The sequence below is a fragment of the Gastrolobium bilobum genome, unplaced genomic scaffold, assembly GCF_033153095.1.
Source record: "Gastrolobium bilobum isolate Gb01-03AN ecotype WA unplaced genomic scaffold, APGP_CSIRO_Gbil_v1 utg6105, whole genome shotgun sequence".
Classification (NCBI taxonomy): Eukaryota; Viridiplantae; Streptophyta; class Magnoliopsida; order Fabales; family Fabaceae; genus Gastrolobium; species Gastrolobium bilobum.
Genome location: NW_026899702.1, coordinates 284878 through 307538, shown reverse-complemented (window position 1 = coordinate 307538; position 22661 = coordinate 284878). Strand labels below are relative to the sequence as shown.

General features: G+C 37.2%; 4 protein-coding genes across 7 annotated transcripts; 1 reads left to right on the top strand and 3 right to left on the bottom strand.

The window, feature by feature from the left end:
* Positions 1-214: 214 nt before the first annotated feature.
* On the top strand, positions 215-9626 carry LOC133292732 (zinc finger CCCH domain-containing protein 25). Of its 2 annotated transcripts, XR_009748966.1 has the most exons (6): positions 215-402; positions 500-609; positions 705-892; positions 3373-4153; positions 4810-5014; positions 9537-9626. XR_009748966.1 is itself a non-coding variant. In XM_061491173.1 (4 exons), exons 1-4 carry the CDS (start codon positions 230-232, stop codon positions 4081-4083), a joined length of 1182 nt encoding a protein of 393 aa, XP_061347157.1. In that variant the 5' UTR covers positions 215-229; the 3' UTR covers positions 4084-4635. The 2 variants fall into 2 exon arrangements, 1 of the variants encoding a protein (XP_061347157.1); XM_061491173.1 differs by lacking the exons at positions 4810-5014; positions 9537-9626 and having other exon boundaries at positions 3373-4635.
* Positions 5385-7212, bottom strand: LOC133292731 (UDP-glycosyltransferase 71K2-like). Of its 2 annotated transcripts, XM_061491172.1 has the most exons (2): positions 5928-7212; positions 5385-5840 (listed from the first exon to the last, which is right to left on the bottom strand). In XM_061491172.1, the coding sequence occupies exons 1-2, from the start codon at positions 6994-6996 to the stop codon at positions 5581-5583; spliced, it is 1329 nt and encodes a 442-aa protein (XP_061347156.1). In that variant the 5' UTR covers positions 6997-7212; the 3' UTR covers positions 5385-5580. The 2 variants fall into 2 exon arrangements, with proteins under 2 accessions (XP_061347156.1, XP_061347155.1); XM_061491171.1 differs by having other exon boundaries at positions 5398-7212.
* Positions 9627-15206: 5580 nt separating the features above from the next.
* On the bottom strand, positions 15207-16786 carry LOC133292757 (UDP-glycosyltransferase 71K2-like). Its single transcript, XM_061491210.1, has one exon. The coding sequence runs from the start codon at positions 16742-16744 to the stop codon at positions 15341-15343; it is 1404 nt and encodes a 467-aa protein (XP_061347194.1). The 5' UTR covers positions 16745-16786; the 3' UTR covers positions 15207-15340.
* A 3025-nt stretch (positions 16787-19811) lies between these two features.
* On the bottom strand, positions 19812-21701 carry LOC133292735 (probable NAD(P)H dehydrogenase (quinone) FQR1-like 3). 2 transcript variants are annotated; one of them, XM_061491177.1, is made up of 5 exons: positions 21571-21701; positions 20977-21067; positions 20771-20864; positions 20431-20696; positions 19812-20171 (listed from the first exon to the last, which is right to left on the bottom strand). In XM_061491177.1, the coding sequence occupies exons 2-5, from the start codon at positions 21000-21002 to the stop codon at positions 19946-19948; spliced, it is 612 nt and encodes a 203-aa protein (XP_061347161.1). In that variant the 5' UTR covers positions 21003-21067; positions 21571-21701; the 3' UTR covers positions 19812-19945. The 2 variants fall into 2 exon arrangements, with proteins under 2 accessions (XP_061347161.1, XP_061347162.1); XM_061491178.1 differs by having other exon boundaries at positions 20928-21067; positions 21571-21614.
* Between the last annotated feature and the right edge of the window lie 960 nt (positions 21702-22661).

Here is a 22661-nt window from a genome sequence, read left to right as displayed (position 1 = left end):
TGTTATACTCACACAAAAAGATGTCTCTCACTTTTTTTTTCTTTTTTTAAAAATTAGTGGGCCCCACTTAATTTATCTTACAATATAAGATAACTTACAAAAAAGGCCTTAATTAAAATCGAAAATATTTTTTTTGGTATAAAATTTTAAAATGAACCGTATAAAAACCGGAGAATTCTGAGCTTATAGCTTTTGCCCTAACCCTGTCTCTCTCGTTTCTTGCATCAACATGAATCCATTAACGCTAGTCAAGCGCATTCAGAATATCAATTCGAAAGAAGCAGCACTGGGCATCAGTGAACAAGCTTCATGGCACTCCAAGTACAAAGAATCCGCTTATGTATTCGTTGGTGGCATCCCCTTTGATCTCACCGAGGGTGATCTCCTCGCTGTTTTTGCTCAGTATGCTTTTTTCTCTCCTATTTCATCTATTATTATTCTGATTTTTTATTTTTCTATCTCAAAGATAAAAACTTTGGATGATTTTTGTAAAACCCAGATATGGGGAGGTTGTTGATGTTAATCTCGTTAGGGACAAAGGTACCGGCAAATCAAAGGGTTTTGCATTCCTTGCATATGAAGATCAAAGGAGCACAAATCTTGCTGTAGGTTGGTTTCTGTTCTTTAATTCTGAAATTTGTTATGTATAATATAACCTGAAATTGTCTTGTAATGTTTTTTTTGTGTGTGTGTGTGTGTCTCAGATAATCTGAATGGAGCACAGGTTTTAGGTAGAATTATTAGGGTGGATCATGTGGATAAGTATAAGAAGAAGGAAGAGGAAGATGAAGAGACAGAGCGGCAGAAAAGGGAGGCCCGTGGCATTTGTCGAGCTTTCCAAAAGGGTGAATGTACTCGTGGAGCTGGCTGCAAATTTTCTCATGATGAGCAAGTAAGATAAGCATTCTGCACTACAATCATGCCACAAAAATTTAATATGTATATGCTTAGTTCTATTAACTCCTGTGACTTTATCTTGAAACTTGAACATTATTAAAGTTTGGTCCTATGTAAAACATTATTAAAGTGTTCATATGCAATGCTTTTTTTTGGCTTATTTGAATGAGATATCAGTCTTTGATACTTTGATATCTTGGGAGTGGAATTTTGATATTGGTTGTAGAGCATAACTACATCCAGAATAAATTTTATTTTATTTTTTACTCAGGTTGTTAATGTCTTTGCTAACTTAAAATTTGTTTCACTTTAGCTAGTAAGTCGATCATTTCTAATTAGATGCTACAACCTTCCTGGCAGGCTTGTCTTCTTAGCTTTGTTGAAGCTCATGGGTTTTGTAAAGGGTGTTTCTAGGTCAGACTTGTGAAGAGACTGGGTTTTCCTTATGAGTTGATGTATATTCTTTATTCTTACTTTTCTCCGTTGTTGCTGTTGGTTTTTTCTTTTCGTAGCCTTGGGAGGATTCATGATCCTCCTTCCTAATTTGTACTTTATAGTCTCTCTTTTTTAATAAATTTTTCGTTTATCTAAAAAGAAAACTTTTATTTCTGAAAAAAGGGCTTTTTGTTCAATCAAGATTTACTTTGCTTCTTCCTCTCTCAACTTTGACATTGAGTGACTGAATCTCCACGGGCCTTCCTTCTTCTTATAAACATACTTATTAATCTCGGGCAACGGCGCGTAGCACCTGACCCTCCAAACTACTATAGCGCTATAGCGGGTAGTGCTACAATGCTACTGTGCAAAGTGTACTTAAGTGATACACTAAATTGTACTCCACAAATATAAAACTTAAAATATTAAAATGTGACAAAAAAAACAAATTTGAAGGATCTCAAACTCAAACATAAATGATTTCAAACATTAAAATTCAAATCATAAGCAAATTGAAGGAATTAAAGTCTCAAATAATGTAACACAACAAAATAAAGTGACAAAATTAGTTAAAATTCAAATTGCCACTAAGTGAAATGTCAAAATCAAAGAACATAAGGAACTAATCATAATTGAAATCATGAACATCCAAATCTTCATCTTCACTTTCACTTGTATCTAAGTTGTAAATCTCTTCCTTCTACGACGAGAACACTTTTGCAGAAACTACTATAGCGGCGCAATAGCGCCGCGATTCAGCCGCAATAGCGGCCGCTACATCCGCTACACTTCGTCTGACTGTCGCAGCGCGGTTTGTGGTGGCCGGCCGCTGCACCGCAACGCAACTCCGTTATAGCGCGCTAAAGCGGGGCTATTCACAAGTATGCTTATAAAGAACATACCTCAACAGAGAACCTTATTTTTCCTTTTATTCCGAAACCGTAGAGAATGTAAACAAGAATATTGATGGATATTTAATGAATTATTCCAAGTAGAACGGTGCAGAATGGTAAGGGAAGAAGTTGCACATTGAATTTAATAACTAACACTGAAGCGTGTTCAATGAAATTTAGCTATTGCCTTTGTTTTGATGAGTGTTATATACCTTTACTGAGATTTTATTGAAGTTGTGGTCAATTTGTATTGGTCAGTTTTTGGGGTAAGTTCTACTTGGTTTCTCTAAGCTTCAGTTTGTTCAATTTTGCTTTTATGTAATACCAATAAGCTCTTGTGCTCCTGCTGTGGCCTTATTCTATGATAGTTATTTATGAAGTAAAGAAAGCATTACCAATAATGTGAAATTGAAGAATGATTTAATTAATTGAATAAGAAATCTTTGTTCTGAACTAAATAGTCTGCATATATGGTGGTGTTGGAATAGGAATATGAATTTTAATTCTGTATCTTAAATCTTATGCTTTCTAACTCTAATAATAAAACGAATTCCAATCTTAACAGAATTGGAATTGAATTGACACAAGTTTTACGTATGATTGCAAGGTCAAGACTAATTTGAGCATTACTGTATGGCTCAATAATGGCATAGAATCTCATACGTTCTTGAATATGTTCTTATATAATTAATCTGCATTGTGTAACTACTATTCCATCAAAATTGTTGAATTAGATCTGGAATAGCATTGTTGGTAGCTGGAGATGGACCATGGATGAGTTTTAGTGTCTCCTGTGCTAAAACTCAAGCAACGAGTCTAAGAAATTCAAATAGTGATTAAGCTTGTGAGCTTGCTGATCGTAATGTATAATGGTAGACATGCCTTCTAAGTTCTAACTTGAAATCTCCATTTATTTTGCTTCATCACCCTGTTGTTTGATTTGTTGCTGCTTCTTTTTCTTCCACGTTTTCTCTGCTTTGTTTAGTTTCTGCTCAATTTTGCTTTGCTTATGGTTGAACTATTGAAGCTGTTGATGTTATAAATTGTGCTGAATTTTCGAATAAAATCTGCTGCTTAGATGCAGATGATTTGTCCAGCTACCCTTTTGTTTGTTGAGTTCTTGACTGTTTTTGTTGTCTTTATCCAGAGAGCTGCAAATACTGGTTGGGGTCGTGAGGAAGATAATCCAAAATGGGGTCATGACAAATTTGAGGGTCCCAAGAAAGAGAGAAGATCTGGCAACAACCAATCAAATCGTATTGCAGAAACTCAAGACAGAGACTCACGCCCCAGAACCCATGACAATGAGATGGGATTAGACAATCAACCCAAGAATAGAAGAGAGAAGTTGTTGCAGAGGCATGATGACGATGATAAATTTGAGCGAAGAGAAAATACCAGTAGGAGAGAAGAAAAGAGATCAAGAAGGCATGAAGATGATGAATTTGAACGTAGGTCCAGAGAAGATCGATATGGGAGAGAAGAAAAAAGATCAAAAAGTAATGGTTATGATGATAAGGAACCTGAGCCATTAGATCATCATAGAAGGGAAGAGAAGAGGTCAATAAAGCTAGAAGATGCCGAGTTTGAACCGAAGGCAAGATATTCTAATATAAGGGAAGATAAAAGACCCAGGAAGCAGAATGAGGATGATTTTGGAAGTAGGTCAAGAGAAACTCATAGTAACTGGGAAGACAGGAAATCAAGAAAGTACAATGAAGATGAATCTACACCAAGGTCAAGAGACGATTATGATAGGAAGCAAGATAACAGATCATATAGAAATGACATGGATCGACCAGAGTCAAAAGCAAGATATGATTTTGACCGGAGAGAAGAGAAGAGATCAAGAAGGTAAGGGCAATATGTGAGATATGGGGTTTGAGGATCTCATTCCTCCTTTGTCGTGGAGAGAAATGAGTATTGAAGTAAGTTGAACATCATTTGATAACCTCAATTGTGATTCAGCGCTTATAATATTTCCATTGTCATTTTGTTTGTCATATGATTGCTTACACTGCTACGAGGGCAATGGTAATTATCGTTTTGGTGTGATCAGTTTGATAAATGTTTGGTCTGGCTCAATGATCTCCAACTACCAATGCTAATGCTGCATAAATTCAATAACTTTGGTCAATACCTATTACTATTACTGATGCCATCTTTTTAGTTTTTGTACATGCTAGCAAAGAGCAAAAGCTCTGGCATGTCAAAGCTCCCAATTTTAATGGTTCTGGTAAAAAATGTAGAGATTATTATTTTAAGTGTTATATTAGTGTTTTACTCTTGATTGCGGGTATTTTATCTTTTCATTTGTAAATGTTTATAAAAAGAGAGGTAGATATAAAATCTAGTCTTGTGAAGATATGAGAGCTTTTCTTGATGATTTACTAGCTTTTATTAGAAAGGAGGAGGGTTTAAAAAAGAACAGGACTACATACTGCCTCTTGCTTGAAATCTTGTAATTTTCAAGATATTCTCCATCATTGCTAGGGAAAAAAAGGTGTTTTTTGGGGGGGGGGGGGGGGGGGGGGGGTTTGTGTACTTTGAAATGCTTTATAAGGGTTTGTATTTTCTCCTGCAGGAGTAGATTTAGGAGATTTCTCCTCTTTGCAGACTCAGGCTATGTGGGTTCCCCCACTATAAAAAAGAAGGGTTATGTTTATCTCATTTTACATGAGATAAACATCTCTCCTACACACACAAAAAGGAGTTGGGTCCCACCACTTGTTTTTTCTCTCTCCTCTTACACGTGGGTCCCACTTATACCTTTATTTCTACAACATGAGGTAATTCTTTTCCTACAACATAAGAAAAATATATCCCAAAAAAGAAAAGAAAAAGAGAAGGCACGTATTTTTATATATATGCATGAAGAATATTGTCTCTCCTATTTACAGGAGAGACATATTTCCCTTATTATTAAAGGCTTTATAATCTGACTTAATACATTTCAATTAAAAAGGTTTGAAAGGCTTTATAATCTGACTTAATACATTTCAATTAAAAAGGTTTGTTAAGTTATTTTATAATCTTTGATAATCAAAATTCTTATATTGATTGGGTAATCCATTTTATTTCCGAAATTCACATGTAAATAAACCGCGTCGTAAAAACCCTCCAGAGAAAAGCAGAATAGAATAGAGAATATTCACAGTCGCTTAAGTAAATTTGCAATACACAAACTGCTACATTTCAATTTTCAACTTACTTTTAGTCACATATTCTCATTAGAATGATAGTTTTGTTTCTGGAAATAATGGCTTATATAGGCCATAGTTACTGACATAATTTGACTTCATTACACATATTATTCGAAGAAAGGAGCAACTTCATCCATGAAATACAACTGTAGTTAACTTTTGCTGCTTATCATATTATCAATAAGTTCCCTAACAGAAATGGAAGAAGACCCACCGCTGAGGACTGTTTTCCTGGCCATCTCTTTCATCTCTTGCACCTTCTTGTACACCATATTATCTCTGTCCATCAATTGTTTCAGCCCTTTCTCTATCTCCTCTGCCATTACAAGAGCACTATCTCTTCTATAATCCAATCTCAGCTCCACAGCTAATCCCAGTTCTCTCACCAGCCTAAAAGCATTAAGCTGTTGTTCTGCATAGATAGGCCATGTCAATATTGGTACCCCAAACCACAAGCTTTCCAAAATAGAGTTCCATCCACAATGAGATACAAACCCACCAATGGCTTTGTGAGCCAGAACCTCGACCTGGGGTGCCCATCCACATAGCATTCCCTTACCTTCCATCCATTCTAAGAACCCTTCTGGTAACTTTCTCTCTGCATTGTCTGTGGTTGGTGGAGAACGCATAGCCCACAAGAACCTAACTCCACTACGCTGAAGTCCTAGTGCTATTTCTCTTGTCTGAGATGGACCAAAGCTTCCCATGCTTCCAAAACATAGAAAGACAACAGAGGAAGGAGGCTGCTCATCTAGCCATTTCAACATACGGTCATGCTCGGCTTGGTCTAAATTTGGGTTAGGTTGACCTTTGAGATCAATCAATGGACCAACAGCATAGATAGGAGGGGTCTGGTTATCAGATAATGCATCAATGGCATACTGCTCCAACTCTGGAAAAGTATTAACAATAATCCCTTTGGTGTCTCTGAACCTCTGAGCAAGCTTGTAATAAGCAACATAGCCACCATCTTTGCTAAAACAGGCATCGGGTAAAACACTTGAAGGAACTAGATTGGAGAAACCCGGAATCAACAACTCAGGATCAGATTCATTGAACACATCCTCAATTTGACGGTTCAGAAGGGAAAGCATGAGACCCAAAAATCCAACATTTGATGTCATAAACAAATAAGAAGGTATACCCAGTTCATTTCCCACATCAATCATGGAAACACAGAAGAAATCTAGGACAAGCCCAACAACTGGGTTTGAATCAGAGCTAGGATAAGATGATAAAATGTTTTGCAGAGTGGCTTTAACATGTGGTATTAGGCTCTCCATGAAGGTCAAGATGTAGTATTCTGGAGATTTCAATAGCTCCTGTGAAGGTGGTTCTACTTCAGGGAGATCAATGAGTTGGATTTGAGGTTGTGAGGCTAAAACTGATTTGATGTATGAATCTGAAAATGGAGTATATTGGAACTTGATGCAGAGGACAGTGATGGAAAGATGTTTATCACGGTTGATGAGGAGCTGTGCAAATTCTAGGGCTGAAGCTAAGTGGCCAATCCCCGGTGAGGGAATGAAGATAAGCTCTGCTTTCTTCTTCATCTCAGTGTTAGCCATTTTTCTTCTTCTTTTTGTGTGGTGGTGGTGGGAGAGGAATAATAGGATTTATGTTTCACTTTAGCCTCTGACTTTAATGGCACAAGACAGGAGCGAATTATTAGAGGAGTATAGGAAAAGGATATACGATCAACCATTTGCTGGCATCCAATTATTTTATTCAACTTTTCTGATGTGCTGGTGATGCTTACATAGTTAATGATTAATCAAGGGGAACCCACCTATCTTGGGATTCATTGGTGTTCAGTTTATATTCTGCCTTGAACTTGTTTGCATAAATAACTTAACATCAACATCACCTGTAATTCCTTTAACTCAAGTTAATTGGGATCGACAATAGATGAACTAATAATATATAAGAGGAGATTAAAAAATAAAATAAAATAAAATAAAAAATAAATAAATAAAAATTGGAGAAGGGCGATTAAAGAAGAAAATGACTAAAAAGGAGTCATCTGGAACATAGGAATAATAATGGATTTAACCTTCCCCATACTTATAGTTTTTTTCCATTCTGTCCTAAGACATACCGTTCACTAATCTATATCCCACTCCATTAAGTCTTGTTTAACTACTTTTTTTCAAGTAAGTTTCGGTCTACCTCTCTTTGTGTCGAGCTCTTGGTAACAAATTTTTGTTCTTACAGAAACATCTAGGGATTACGTGTCCAAACCATCTCAATCTATGTTCTCTTATCTTTTCAGTTACCGGTACTACTTTTACTTTTCGTCGAATATCTTCATTTCTTCTCTTATCCATCCTCGTATAACCACACATCCACCTTAACATCCTCATTTTTGCAACTCTCATTTTATGCTCGTGTTGCCTATGTGCTGGCCAACATTCAGCTCCATATAACATTGTAGGCCTTACTGGTGTTCTATAGAATTTTCCTTTCAGCTCAAGGGAAATTTTGTGGTTACATAAAAATTCAGATGCACTCTGCCATTTCATCTATGATTTACATCCTGCTCAATCTCACCACTTTTTTGCAAAATTTTGATCCCAGGTATCTAAAAACATCTTTCTTGGGTACCTCTTGACCAAATAGATGCACAGGGTCTTGATCTCATCTTTTACCAGAAGAAACTCACACTTCATATACTTAGTCGTCCAAAGTGCTTCTCCACAATTCAAGTTTCCTATTAATACCATCTTTGGTCTCATCAATAACCACAATATCATCTGCAAAAAACATACACCAAGGCACTTCCTCTTGAATGTCTTTTGTTAGTTCATCCATCACTAAGGCAAAGAGATAAGGACTCAGGGCGGAACCTTGGTGTGCACCTACTGTAATAGGGAGATAACTTGATGTTCCATTACAAGCTTTCACACATGTAGTAGACCCATCATACATATCCTTGATTGCATTTACATACTTTGATAATACTTTTTTCTTCTCAAGAATCCACCATAAAATTTTTCTTGGGACCCTATCGTATGCTTTCTGAAGATCTATGAACACCATATGTAAATCCTTCTTTTTTTCTCGATATCTTTCCATCAATTGACGCATCAAGAAAATAGCTTTTGTGGTACATCTTCCTGACAAAAATTCAAATTGATTTACAGAAACCTTGGTCTCTCTCCTCAAACAATGTTCAATAACTCTTTTCCACAATTTCATAGTATTGTTCATGAGCTATTGAGCTTAATGCCTCTATAGTTAGAACAATTCTGGATATCTCCCTTATTTTAGTAAATAGGCATAAGCACGCTCTTCCTCCAAGCATCAAACATTTTATTTGTTTGAAGAATCTTATTGAAAAAATAAATTTATTTTTTGTCGATAATAAATTTTTTAATTACACTTAAAAAATATTTCATATGTTTAAAGTTCAATCAATGTGAATGTCATGATTTAATAGCTTATATTAGAAAGGGGAAGGGCTGAAAATTGAACAGGAATACCCCTTTCGTAACACTATTGAAGGAAGGGAAAAAATGTACATCCACATACATTCAGGAAATGTGGGAGTTTGCTTGAAATCTTTTATTATAAATGGTTTTACTTGAAATCTAGCCAATTTGTTACATTTAATTTACGGAAATCATGCTCTCCTGTTGCGGGAGAGCAAAAAATTTTCCTAAATAAATTCATTTTTCGTGTCTGTTAATTTTTTTTTTTTAATATAAAATGTGACTCATATTTAAATTGTCATAAGAAAACATGAGTCTTTTAATTTAAAAGGTTTGTTTAAGTTGTTCTGTAATCTTCGCTAATCACAATTTTTAAATTGGTTGACGATCCCTTTTATTTCCAGTTCAGATGTGAATGAACAGTATCATTAAAACCCTTCCCAAAAAATAAAACAATAAGAAAAGCATAACAGAATAGAAAGAATAATCACAGTTACTTAAATACATCTTTACATCTACGAGACACAAACTGCTCCAATATCAATTTTCAACTACTGTTCAGGAGACATTGTCTTATTGGAATGATAGGATGAAACTCTTTATTCTTATACTAGTATTAGTCAAAATTCAAGTTTGAAATTCATGTAATTAATCTCTCTTTTTTTAGTTAATTCCAGAAAAAACAGAACACCGAAAGAACTAAATGAACCGAGAAACTCTCAAGTACGATTCTAAAGAAAGGAATTGACTCACCTATTCCGACCGCGGAGAATAGGCCATTCGACAAGAAAATTCTGAAGTTGTCGAGTCTTGGTTTGATTAAGCTGCTGAATATTGGAAACAAACTATAGCTCTCACTCCCGGTAATTATATTGAAGCACTGGATTGGTTGTAGATAACAGGGCATTTTGAATAAAAACACTCTGTTTATTCTCTATATATTATCTATATGTTATCTTTATTTATTTTTATCTATTTTGTTTCTATTCTATAGAATTCTATATAGAATAGAAACAAAATAGAAATGAATTTTGTTTATTTCTATTTTGTTTATTCTATTTTATTTATTTTTATCTTTAACTTGCTATAATTAATTGTTTGTGGTCCATATTAGTAATAATAATAAAAAAATAAATCATTTCTATAGTAATAACTATTATGGAATATTTCCATATCCTAACCACCTACCCAAGGATCCCTTAAAGGATAATTCTCTAATTATCCTAATAATATAAAACAGTAAGACAGCTAAGGATAGAGTCCCTATCCCAACAGAAAGAAAGTTAAATCCTACTACAACTGGGAGATCTACACAAGCCCAAGAGGTAGCCCTTATAAATAAGAGGTTAAAGACCTAAGGTATACACTTTTAACCTATTTTACTACTTCTGCCCACACTGTGCACACATCCACGTCTCGGCTATAAGCCTATTGCTTGTCCGCAGTGTTGGGGATATTGACTATAAGCCAATGAAGATACCTATCCATAGGATATCTCTGAGCGCATACCATACGATATAGCAATACGGTCTTTTCTGGACCGAACATTGGCGCCGTCTGTGGGAAACGACAAATTTCGACTCCTATCCATGGTGAGCACGCGTGCCGTATAGCACAAAGCCACAGATTGCAGGCTAACTCGCGCACCCTGAAATTGTTGAAACCACATATATATAAGGAGACAAACCCTACCGCAAAAGGGCTTTTGATCCTCTGAGAGACTCTAGAATGGAGCTCTAGATCCAAGCAGATGACGATTTGACAGAGATTCTCGTCGTCGCACTTCAAATTTATTAGCTCGGCCTCGGCTTTGAGCTCAGCCCAACTGTTGAGATATATAGTCCCACATTGGTTGTACGTGCAACTAATGTGGAGTTTATAAGACCTTGGGCACTCCCACCCCTTGAGCTAGTTTTTGGGGTGGTGTATCCCATGGTTCTTTACATGGTATCAGAGCCTCGTGTCCCGGGTTCAATCTTCGCCGTCCCCTACTTTCTCTTGTGGCGTTTCTTAGCACAGGTAGCCTGTTGCATTGTCCACTCTTCAAGCCCAATGGGCTCTTGTGTGAGGGGGCGTGTTGAGATATATAGTCCCACATTGGTTGTACATGCAACTAATGTGGAGTTTATAAGACCTTGGGCACTCCCACCCCTTGAGCTAGTTTTTGGGGTGGTGTATCCCATGGTTCTTTACATGGTATCAGAGCCTCGTGTCCCGGGTTCAATCCTCGCCGCCCCCCACTTTCTTTCAAGTGGAATTTCTTTGTTCGCACAGGTAGGTGGGCCTGTGCATTGTCCACCCTTCAAGCCCAGTGGGCTCTCGTGTGAGGGGGCGTGTTGAGATATATAAAATCATTAAAAAGCCCTCACCCACTAGCTTAAGCTTTTGGGTTGAATTGGTTCTTTACACCAACGAAGGGCTTCATGTTTAATAGCTCGACCTCAGCCTTGAGCTCCAACTCAGCCCATTGAAGGGCTTCAAGATTAAAGCCCAGCCTCAGCCTTGAGCTTCATCTCAGCCCAGCTAAGGGCTTCAAATTTAATAGCTCGGCCTCAGCCTTGAGCTCAGCCCAGTGAAGGGCTTCAAGTTTAATAGCTCGGCCTCGGCCTTGAGCTCCAATTCAGCCCAGAGAAGGGCTTCAAATTTATTAGCTCGGCCTCGGCCTTGAACTCAGCCCAACGAATGGCTTCAAGTTTAATAGCTCGGCCTCGACCTTGAGCTCTAACTCAGCCCAGAGAAGGGCTTCAAATTTGTTAGCTCGGCCTCGGCCTTGAGCTCAGCCCAACGAAGGGCTTCAAGTTTAATAGCTCGGCCTCAGCCTTGAGCTCTAACTTAGCCCAGAGAAGGGCTTCAAATTTGTTAGCTCGACCTCGGCCTTGAGCTCAGCCCATCGAAGAGCTCAGCCCAGTGAAGGGCTTCAAGTTTAATAGCTCGGCCTCAGCCTTGAGCTTCAACTCAGCCCAGTGAAGGGCTTCAAATTTATTAGCTCGGCCTCAGCCTTGAGCTCAGCCCAATGAAGGGCTTTAAGTTTAAAAGCTCGGCCTCAGCCTTGAGCTCCAACTCAGCCCAGTGAATGGCTTCAAATTTATTAGCTCGGCCTCGGCCTTGCGCTCCGTCCAAGAAGGGCTTCAAGTTTAAAATCCCGGCCTCGGCCTTGAGCTCCAATTCAGCTCAGAGAAGGGCTTCAAATTTAATAGCTCGGCCTCGGCCTTGAGCTCCAATTCAGCCCGAAGAAGGGCTTCAAATTTATTAGCTCGACCTCGGCCTTGAGCTCAGCCCAACGAAGGGCTTCAAGTTTAATAGCTCGGCCTTGGCCTTGAGCTCCAACTCAGCCCAATGAAGGGCTTCAAGTTTAATAGCTCGGCTTCGGCCTTGAGCTCCAAATCAGCTCAATGAAGGGCTTCAAGATTAAAGCTCGACCTCAGCCTTGAGTTATGCCCAACAAAGGGCTTCAAGTTTAAAAGCTCGGTCTCAGCCTCGAGCTCAGCCTAATGAAGGGCTTCAAGTTTAAAAGCTCGGCATCAGCCTTGAGCTCAGCCCAACAATGGGCTTCAAGATTAAAAGCTTGGCATCAGCCTTGAGCTTCAACTCAGCCCAGTTAAGGGTTTCAAATTTATTAGCTCGACCTCGGCCTTAGCTCAGCCCAACAAAGGGCTTCAAGTTTAAATGCTCGGCATCAGCCTCAAGCTCAGCCCATTGAAGTGCTTTAACTTTAATAGCTCGGCCTCGGTCTTGAGCTCAGCTCAACAATAGGCTTCAAGTTTAATAGCTCGGCCTTAGCCTCGAGCTCAGCCTAATGAAAGGCTTCAAATTTATTAGCTTGGCCTCGACCTTGATCTCAGCCCAACAAAGGACTTCAAGTTTAAAAGCTCGGCATCAGCCTCGAGCTCAGCCCAATGAAAGGCTTCAACTTTAATAGCTCGGCCTCGGCCTTGAGCTCAGTCCAACAAAGGGCTTCAAGTATAAAATCTCCGCATCAGCCTCGAGCTCAGCCCAATGAAGGGCTTCAACTTTAATAGCTCGGCCTCGGCCTTGAGCTCAGCCTGACAAAGGGTTTCAAGTTTAAAAGGTCGGCATCAGCCTCGAGCTCAGCTCAGTGAAGGGCTTCAAGATTAAAGCTCGGCCTCAGCCTTGAGCTCAACTCAGCCTTAACCTTATCTTCAGGCTCCGAGATCAAAATGAAGACATAAAATGAGAGATGTGATCCTAATAAAAGGATCACACCCCAACCTGAGATAAAAATGAAGACAGAAAATGAGAGATGTGATCCTAATAAAATGATCACAACCCAATCCGAGATAAAAATGAAAACGGAATCGGAGAGATGTGATTCTAGTAAAAAGATCACACCTCAATCCGAGAAGAAGAATTTGGAGAGATCGTGATCCTGGAAAAAGATCACACCCCACTTTGAGATAAAAGAAAATCTGAGGCGACATATGATGTTGGGCTTCTATTCAAGATTTTGGCAATAAAGCCAAATGACAAAGTTTGCGGCCCAACAGGCCAGCCTCAAATTAAAGATCCACCGTAAATGAAGCGGGGTTCAAAATAAGAAAACCACAGCGTAAGAAGCCGGGTTTAGATAAAAAGTCCACCGCTAATGAAGCGTGGCTCAAAGTAGAAAGCCACGGTATGCGAAGCCGGGCTCAAACAAGACTGGAAAAAAGTCTAGTCCAACAGTAAAGCATCGGTACGTTAAGCCGGGCTAAAATCAGAAAGGCAATGATACTGCCTTCAAAAGTGTAGACAAGGCAAAAGCCAAGTCAATTTAAAGAAAGCCACGGTATGTGAAGCTGGGCTCAGAATGAATAAGGCAGAAAACTGCCCTAGTAACTTAAGACTACAACAGCAAAGCCAAGTCGTTAAGGTTTTGGCCACAAAGGCCTAACAGGCTGGCCTCAAATCAAAAAGTCATCGCGAATGAAGTGGGACTAAAAATAAAAGCCACGGTATACGTATTCGGGCTTAAAATCGAGGCGGCGAACTCCTTCTTCAAGAATCCAAGACTATGGCAAAAGAAGCCAAGTCCGTCAAAAGCAAGAAAAGTCATGGTATTCGAAGTCGGACTAATCGTTCAAGAAGGAACGGAAGACCTTCCCAGAATTAAGATATAGGCAGCAAGTCAAATCCAAAAGGGAGAAGTCGTAGTAAGAAAATCTGTGCTCCCTAAAGTACAATACACCTTTGCAAAAGGTCAAATCCATGCTAATAGAGATCTCGGTATGCGAAACCGAGCCAAATCTGGAACCACGACACTTAACGCCAGGAAGTGCAAAGTCGGGTTAATTATTAAGGAGGTACGAAATGCCATCCTAAAACTTAGGCGAACGCCTATATAAAAGACTGACTATAAGCCTAGTCAAAACTAAAAAACCTCGGTAAGAGAAGCCGAGCTCAAAGTCAACAAAAAAAGGCAAACACCGCCTCACCACTCAGAGACTTCAAGAGAAAAGAAGCCAATATAAAAAGCTAAGCCCAGAAGAGGTAGTCACACCAGACCCAAGGCATGATCATAGTACCTCGGTAGGGTCGACCTATCAATCAAACTTAGGCACCCCAGCAGTCCGAGCTTCCGAACTGCCGGGCTGGGGGCAACTGTTATGGAATATTTCCTTATCCTAACCACCTACCAAAGGATCCCTTAAAGGATACTTCTCCAAGTATCCTAACAATATAAAATAGTAAGGCAGCTAAGGATAGAGTCTATATCCCAACAGAAAGGAAGTTAAATCCTACTACAACTGGGAGATCTACACAAGCCCAAGAGGTAACCCTTATAAATAAGAGGTTAAAGACCCCAGGTATACACTTTTAACCTATTTTACTACTTCTGCCCACACTGTGCACATACCCACGTCTCGGCTATAAGCTTATTGCTTGTGCGCAGAGATGGGGATATTGGCTATAAGCCAACAAAGATACCTATCCATAGGATATCTCTGAGCGCATACCATACGGTATAGCAATACGGTCTTTTCTGGACCGAACAATAACCAATCAACTAATTTCATTACCACCCCTAAAAAAAATCCGTTCTATTTCATCTGGTATTTCATAGAGTTAAACGGATACAAGGATCGATACAGTAGATAATTCCTCCTTTTGTGCTATTAAAACTAATAAAATAAAGAAAGGAGACCCTGGAAAAACGAAATTGAAATATCGGTATATTACTTAGTAATAATGGTAATAACTGTTCATGCGATATAAAATCGAGTACATAATAATATCTTCCTTCCTTCCATGTAAGATAGAACATAATTTTTTTTCCATCCAGCAACTTTTAAGTGAAATCGAAATACAATACACCGTATTGCACAAAAAAAAAAATTATTTCGCTTCAGTACACAAAGTCAAGCCTTGCTTGTGGAAATAATGGCTTACATAGGCTCCAGTTACTGAAATAATTTGACTTTTATTCATTGATTTTAAGAAAGGGGCAACCCCATCTAGGAAATACAACAACAGTTATCACTTATCAGTTGCGGCCCATCATATTATCAATAAGTTCTTGAACAGAAATGAAAGAAGACCCACCGCTAAGGACAGCTTTCCTTGCCATCTCTTTCATCTCTTGGACCTTCTTGTGCACCACGTTATCTCTTTCCATCAAGTGTTTTAGTCCTTTCTCTATCTCCACTGCCATTACAAGATCACTACCTGTTCTATAATCCAGACTCAGCTCCACTGCTAATCCAAATTCCCTCACCACCTTATAAGCATTCAGCTGTTGTTCTGCATAGATAGGCCATGTCAATATTGGTACCCCAAACCACAGGCTTTCCAAAATAGAGTTCCACCCACAGTGAGATACAAACCCACCAATGGCTCTGTGGGCCAGAACCTCCACCTGGGGTGCCCACTCACATAACATTCCCTTACCTTCCATCCATTCTAAGAACCCTTCTGGTAAGGCACTCTCTGCATTATCTGAGCCTGGTGGAGAACGCATAGCCCACAAGAACCTAACTCCACTACACTGAAGTCCTAGTGCTATTTCTCTTGTTTGAGATGGAATAAAGCTTCCTCTACTCCCAAAACATAGAAAAACAACAGAGGAAGGTGGCTGTTCATCTAGCCATTTCAATACACGGTCATGCTGGGCTTGATCTAAATTTGGGTTAAGTTGACCTTTGAGATCAAGCAAAGGACCAACAGCATAGATAGGAGGGGTTTGGCCATCAGATAATGCATCAATAGCATCCTGCTCCAACTCTGAAAAGGTATTAACAATAATCCCTTTGGTGTCTCTGAACCTCTGAGCAAACTTGTAATAAGCAACATATCCACCATCTTTGCTAAAAGCAGCACGAGGTAAAACACTCGAAGGAACTAGATTGGAGAAACCCGGAATCATCAACTCAGGGTCAGAATCATTGAACACATCCTCGATTTGGCGTTTCTGAAGGGAAAGCATGAAGCTCAGAAATCCAACATTTGATGTCATAAACAAATAAGAAGGGATGCCCAGTTCATTTCCCACATCAATCATGGGAACACAGAAGAAATCTAGGACCAACCCAATAACTGGATTTGAATAAGATGATGATAAAATGTTTTGTATAGTGGCTTTGACATGGGGTTTGAGGATCTGCATGAAGGTCCATATGTAGTGTTGTGTAGCTCTCAAAAGCTCCTGAGGAGGTGGTTCTACTTTAGGGAGATCAATGATTTGGATTTGAGGTTGAGAGGCTATTACTGATCTGATGTATGAATCTGAAAAGGGAGTAATTTGGGACTTGATACTGAGGACTGTGATGGAAAGATGGTTGTCACGTTTGATTAGGAGCTGTGCTAATTGGAGGGCTGAAGCTAAATGGCCAATCCCCGGTAATGGAATGAAGATCAGCTCTGCTTTCTTCTTTATCTCAGTCTCAGCCATTTTCTTTGGTTTTTTTTTTGGTGTGGTGGAGACACTGGAAAGAGGAGGGAGTTCCTTTATTTATGTTTCACTTCAGGCATCATTTGTTAATTTGACTTGAATTTATTTATTTATTTTTATTTTTAATACAACTGAACACTTAACTTAATATAAACTATCTAAATCTCTTATCATTTGAAAGTAAATTTTCTCATATAAAAAAGTAGTCATGTGATCATATTATTTGATCAAATCACTCATTTAAAAATTATATATATTTTTCTTATTTTATCATCTATAAATGATTATGATCAAATAACATCAACATGTTAAAAATATTTTCAATACAAATCTCTTACCAGTACATCAATCGTAACGGCTTACTTCAGCTTCAGTTTGATCTTTCATCACACCAAACAAAACAGCTGCGGGAACAAACCTTTGACTATGTAGGGCACATGAACAATTCCGCCACAAACACGACAAAGAAAAAATGATAAGATAAAAAGAATACTTGAGTGTGGAAAAAGTATACTTGATTAACAAGAAAGGAAATGTTAAATAACTAGCAACTATCTCGTAAACTGTATCCTATTTTTTAAAATTCAGGTAAACCATAAAAAAATATACATTAAAAGAAAAAGAAAAATATATTTAAATTTATAATAGAGACTTAGATAAATAATTTAAGTAAAATTTTAAAAAAATGTTTGAAATTATAATGAACACATAATCAATTAATTTAAAAGAATTCAAGTTTGTTTGTTTTTCTTTAATTGAGAATCACATATATCATTCTAAAAAAAAAAAAAAAAACTAGATTAAGCGATTTAATCTCTTTCAAGATAACAAAATTTTAATTTAATATTTTGACGTACAATGTACGTTCAACATCAACGCATTACTAAAGTACCCACTGACAGTTCATGTAATTTTACCATTTGCTGGACCTCTGGTATTAAACTATTTAAGCAATATGTGTCGACTTTAGCTTTCACCGAAAAAGAGTTCGACTGCATTCAAGTTTGAGAAGGAGCTTTATCCAGAAGCAACTGTGCCTAATGTATTTGTTGTGTTAGTTGCATTATTTGAGGTTCAGATACTGCGATGCATATTCACATAATAATTTTTTAAAAAGAATATATTTAACAGTGAAACTGATTAGTACACAAAAATCTCGTTGTTAGTCCCACTTTTATTAACTTTTTTTTTTGTGAATATCTAAAATTTAGTTTCGATTCCAAATTTATAGATGTTTTTATAAGGTGGGACATAAATTACATAACTCCATTACTTAATACAAGGGGGGAAATTAGTAGTTTCAACTTTTTAACTGATTATTATTATTTTTCAAATTTTTGGAGTGGTTTACACAGAGTCATGAACAGTGGGTCAGGAGAAGTTGGGCTTTTTCACCCTTTTGCCCCTTATTAATTAATTAATAACCATTTTGCCCCTGATTCGAAACTATCTACCAATCTGCCCCTCTTTAATCGACTACCTTGCATTTTTAATCGACTAAACGGTTGTTGGGAGATCTAATCGACTAAATCTCTCTACTTAATCGATTAAAATCATACTGACTTATTTTTTTTTTTGTAAAATATGAAGATTTAGTCGACTAAATCTCCCAGCAGCCATTTTTTGTCTGTTTTGGTCATTTAGTCGATTAAAAATGCAAAGTAGTCGACTAAAGAGGGGCAGATTGATAAATAGTTTCGAATCAGGGGCAAAATGGTTATTAATTAATTAATAAGGGGTAAAAGGGTGAAAAAGCCGGAGAAGTTGTGCATTATTATTCTTCCATTTTTCGGCCGCCACACCGCGTTTGAGAAGTATTTTTTTTTAGATATTTCAATCGATTCATTATTTCACAATTAATTTGATTTAGGATGGATTTCAAAATTAAAATTTTAAATTCTTTCTAAAAATAATACTGTTATGGATCTGATAAAGACCCATATTCTAGAAGGTCCAAATAGAATTAACAACTAAGAGAGAATTAAGGAAATATTCCTTAATTACACTAATCTTACTACGGTAGCAATGGATCAACAATTGGACCCCCGAATACTCCTAAGAGGCCCAAAAGTCCACTCCTGTTAGGTAAAGGGTTAAACCAATAAGGTATACACACTCTAAACCCTCTCTCTTAGCTTGTCACTGTGCACACACCCCACTCCTTGACTATCCGCTGATCTCTAGGATACCTCTCCTCTCCTATAGGTACCTGAGAGAGGGCAAACAGATCCTATATTAACATACCAATCTCTGATTGGACATATCGATCTATCAGATCGTAACATTGGCGTCGTCTGTGGACAGGGGGAAGATTCATTTTTTTACATTCCAAAATACGAAATAAAAATATGCAGTGACCCCTTTGACTCCTCTAACCCGAGAGTCAAGGGTTTAACCTAACCGGGGGTTTCGGGGGTTAGAGGGGTCAACATGCAAGTAGGGTCTAACTACTAACCCGAATCCTCTGAGAGAAAGGGTCAGTGACTCGGAGAGGTCGACCCCAGAATGGGGCGGGATTTTAAAACACTGATTTGAGTTTGAGGAGAACAAAGTTATAGTAATATTGTTAAAAGGAGCACTACTCAAGTATAGTCATACCAACAACAACCGTGCTTGATGTGTTAAAATAGCTATGCGAGTGCATTATTTCCATGGACATAAATAATTGACCGACCAATTCAACTGGTAAATCAGTAAATTGATCAGGTGTTTAATCTATTTAACTTTGAAAACCATACATGCAGATAATCGGTTATCTGTACTAACACGGTAGTTTGGATCCTTTTTTATTAAAAAGAAAACAAAAACAAATAAATAGGCGATTCAACATTGTTTTATAGAGTGAATATAGGCATGAAATATACAATACCAACGTTGGATCAGCTTTTGCCTTGCTGGTGTTTTGGCATTGAGTTTTTGGTAATTTACTATACGATAGATTTGATATGGTGGTTGTCTAAGTCAACCACGAGGTTTGACTTAGTTGTCTAAGCCCATTAGAATAATTTGAGAGTTCCTGAAAGAGGCAAAAGAAGATATATTCTTGCAGCCACAATACCCAGTAAAAGATAGCAACAAGCCTTTCTATCTGTGTCTTTTAAGTAAAAGTAATCCTTGAGCAAGTACAATAAAAAGTTCTTAACATTTAACAATGTAGCACTTCATAGATATCTTGTTATGTATTTTTTATACAGAAAAAGGTTAGCTTTTCAGCTTCCTTGTTATTTCAGCAATATATTTACCCTGGTAAAAGGCCTGCTGCAGTTCTAGCTCTGTAGGTTGACGAGTTCCATCTCCTGCAAAAGTTCCAGCACCATATGCTGAGCCTCCTTTTACCTCATCCATCTCAAACATGCCACTTCCAAAGGTGTATCCAAGGGGAACGAAAAGCATACCATGATGAGCTAATTGAGTTATAGCTGTCAATCTGCAACCATCACATAAAGAGGAAACTGAAAAATTATACTAGTAGTCGTAAATAGAATGTCATGCCAAGCAATATCATGCATAACATTGTTAAGTAAATGAAGTAGTTGCATTCCAATGTATGATCAACAATTGTATAGAGGAAGGATCTTTTTTTTTTTTATATGTATAGTAAAGAAGTTTGTTTTCTTTTATATTAATGTGATAAGAATCAAATGAAACATTTTTCTGTGGAAATGTAAGGGGGGATGGATACTCACGCTGAAAGTTCCTGGCCTCCCCCATGAAAACCAGTACTCCAGAAGATTCCAGCAGGTTTGCCAGCCAATGCTTGAGATGCCCAAAGCTCATCAGTGGCTTCAAATAAGGCCTTGAACTGGCTTGGCATCATGCCAAAACGAGAAGGAAAACCAAATATAAAACCATCAGCCTCCAGAAGTTGTTCTGGCCTAATATCTGCTACATCATTTGGTTTAGGAGGGGCCTTCATCTTTTCCAATATTCTATCCGAAAGCATCTCAGGTACCTATTTTCAGCAAACTCAAATCAAACTACTAACTGAGAATGGATCCAAATATTTGCTAGTGATTGAAAAATTACCCTCCAGAGTGTTGCTTCTACACCATCAACTGAAGCTGCCCCTCTGTGTACTTCTCTTGCCATAGTGTCCACATGACCATACAATGAGTAATACCTGCGAAAATTGATGTGATACATAATAGTCACAAAACCATAAAATTCAAGTTTGTTGTGTCACCTTTTAATATGATTAATTCTTGGGTTGGGCAGTTGGAGTATATGCTTACACAATGTAGACCTTGGTGATAGCCATCTTGAAAGTGTTGGCTCAAGTTGAAATACTAATCACTTTTGCCTCTGTGCTTATAGTACAAACCCCTGAATGGACAGAAGATAAGGGAATTAGGGTGGGAAGATGAACAGGAGAAAAGGAATATTTTGAGATTACAACTTGCAGAAATGATCACAAAAGTAGCAAATGAAAAATTTATGATGTGGCTGATGAAAATTTCATTAATGAAATTTGTTAATTAAATTACACTCATTTAATAATGAACTATTTAAAACACCAGAGCAAAACTCCTATGAACAGCACAAGTATGGCCAGAGAACAAAAAATGAAAGCTCATTGTTGCATGAGTGCAAGAGATATGGGGAGTATTCTCCACAAGAAAAATGTGATTAAGCCACATCCATGAAAGATGAATAAAAAAATGAGATAAACAATAGAAAATCTATACTAGTTGAGTTCCAAAGTGATGATTTTGGGAAAAAGAATACGAGCACAAGCAATTGAATTCATCCCACACTAAAAAATTCATCATGCGGATAAAAAGGGCATCATTTTAAGGATTATAAATCAAAATAGGAGAGAAACAAACCTTTGAAGTCTGATGATGATTATAAACCAGAGAGGGAAGTACAGTACAGTGGAGAAAACGATAGCATATTATTTACTTTTATATTTATATAGAGCGTTAGTTGAAGAAGCAGAACTTGCGTCTAGTTTTTGGTTGTCAGCGTTGTGTTGAATTGGATAAAGAGCTAAACTTTACGTGGCACTGGGATAGACTTGTGATGGAGAGAAATATCAATTTTTTTTTAATAAAACTTAAATTATTTTTTATTAGTGTAACGTATATCTTAAATATATTTTTCAATTTTACATTAAATGTAATCTTAATTAGAGATTATGATCGATGAAAATGTAAATTTATTTAAGTTATTTAAAGGTACATTCAAGCTAGTTGAATGTCGGTTTTAATATTTTACTATGATAGGTTTGAATAATAGGAATAAATCTTTGGTATTACTGCTGTACTAAAGACTCAGTGCATCCCACCAATGAAAATATTACATGTCAGTTAAAATTTTGTTTTTTCTGTCAAATTTTTTCTCTCTCCTATGATGTGTAATGTTCTCATTGATGAGATACACTGAATCTTGGTACAACAGTAGTACCAAAGATTTATTCGAATAATAGGTTTGTTTTTTTACAGTTATTGCATATAAGTTATCTGCAGTAAGTCTAATATGACATCGTTTTGAGTGGAAATCATGATATTTTTATAATTTTAATTTATTTCAGAGTTATAATAGTCTTTATATTTATAATTTTTTAAAATTTCAATGTCAAAACGATGTCATTTTGAAAATAAATACAGATAATTTGTCTACGATAATTACAAGAAATATTTTTCCCTTATATAATTGTGTGACATTAATTGGTTCAATGCACACAATTTTGGCATACCATAACTAAATAATAATTGGATAAAACTCTATTCGGTAAACTTGTCTTTTAAAGTGAGTAACTAAAAGTGTATACACTCTCGCTTTAATTTAAAATATATTATGTAAAAAAAAAACAGTGTAACAAATTAAAATATTACTAAAATTCATGAATATATATTAGTTTATCAATTACTAGACTAATTTGATTTGAGCTAATATGGTAGGTATCCATAATTCA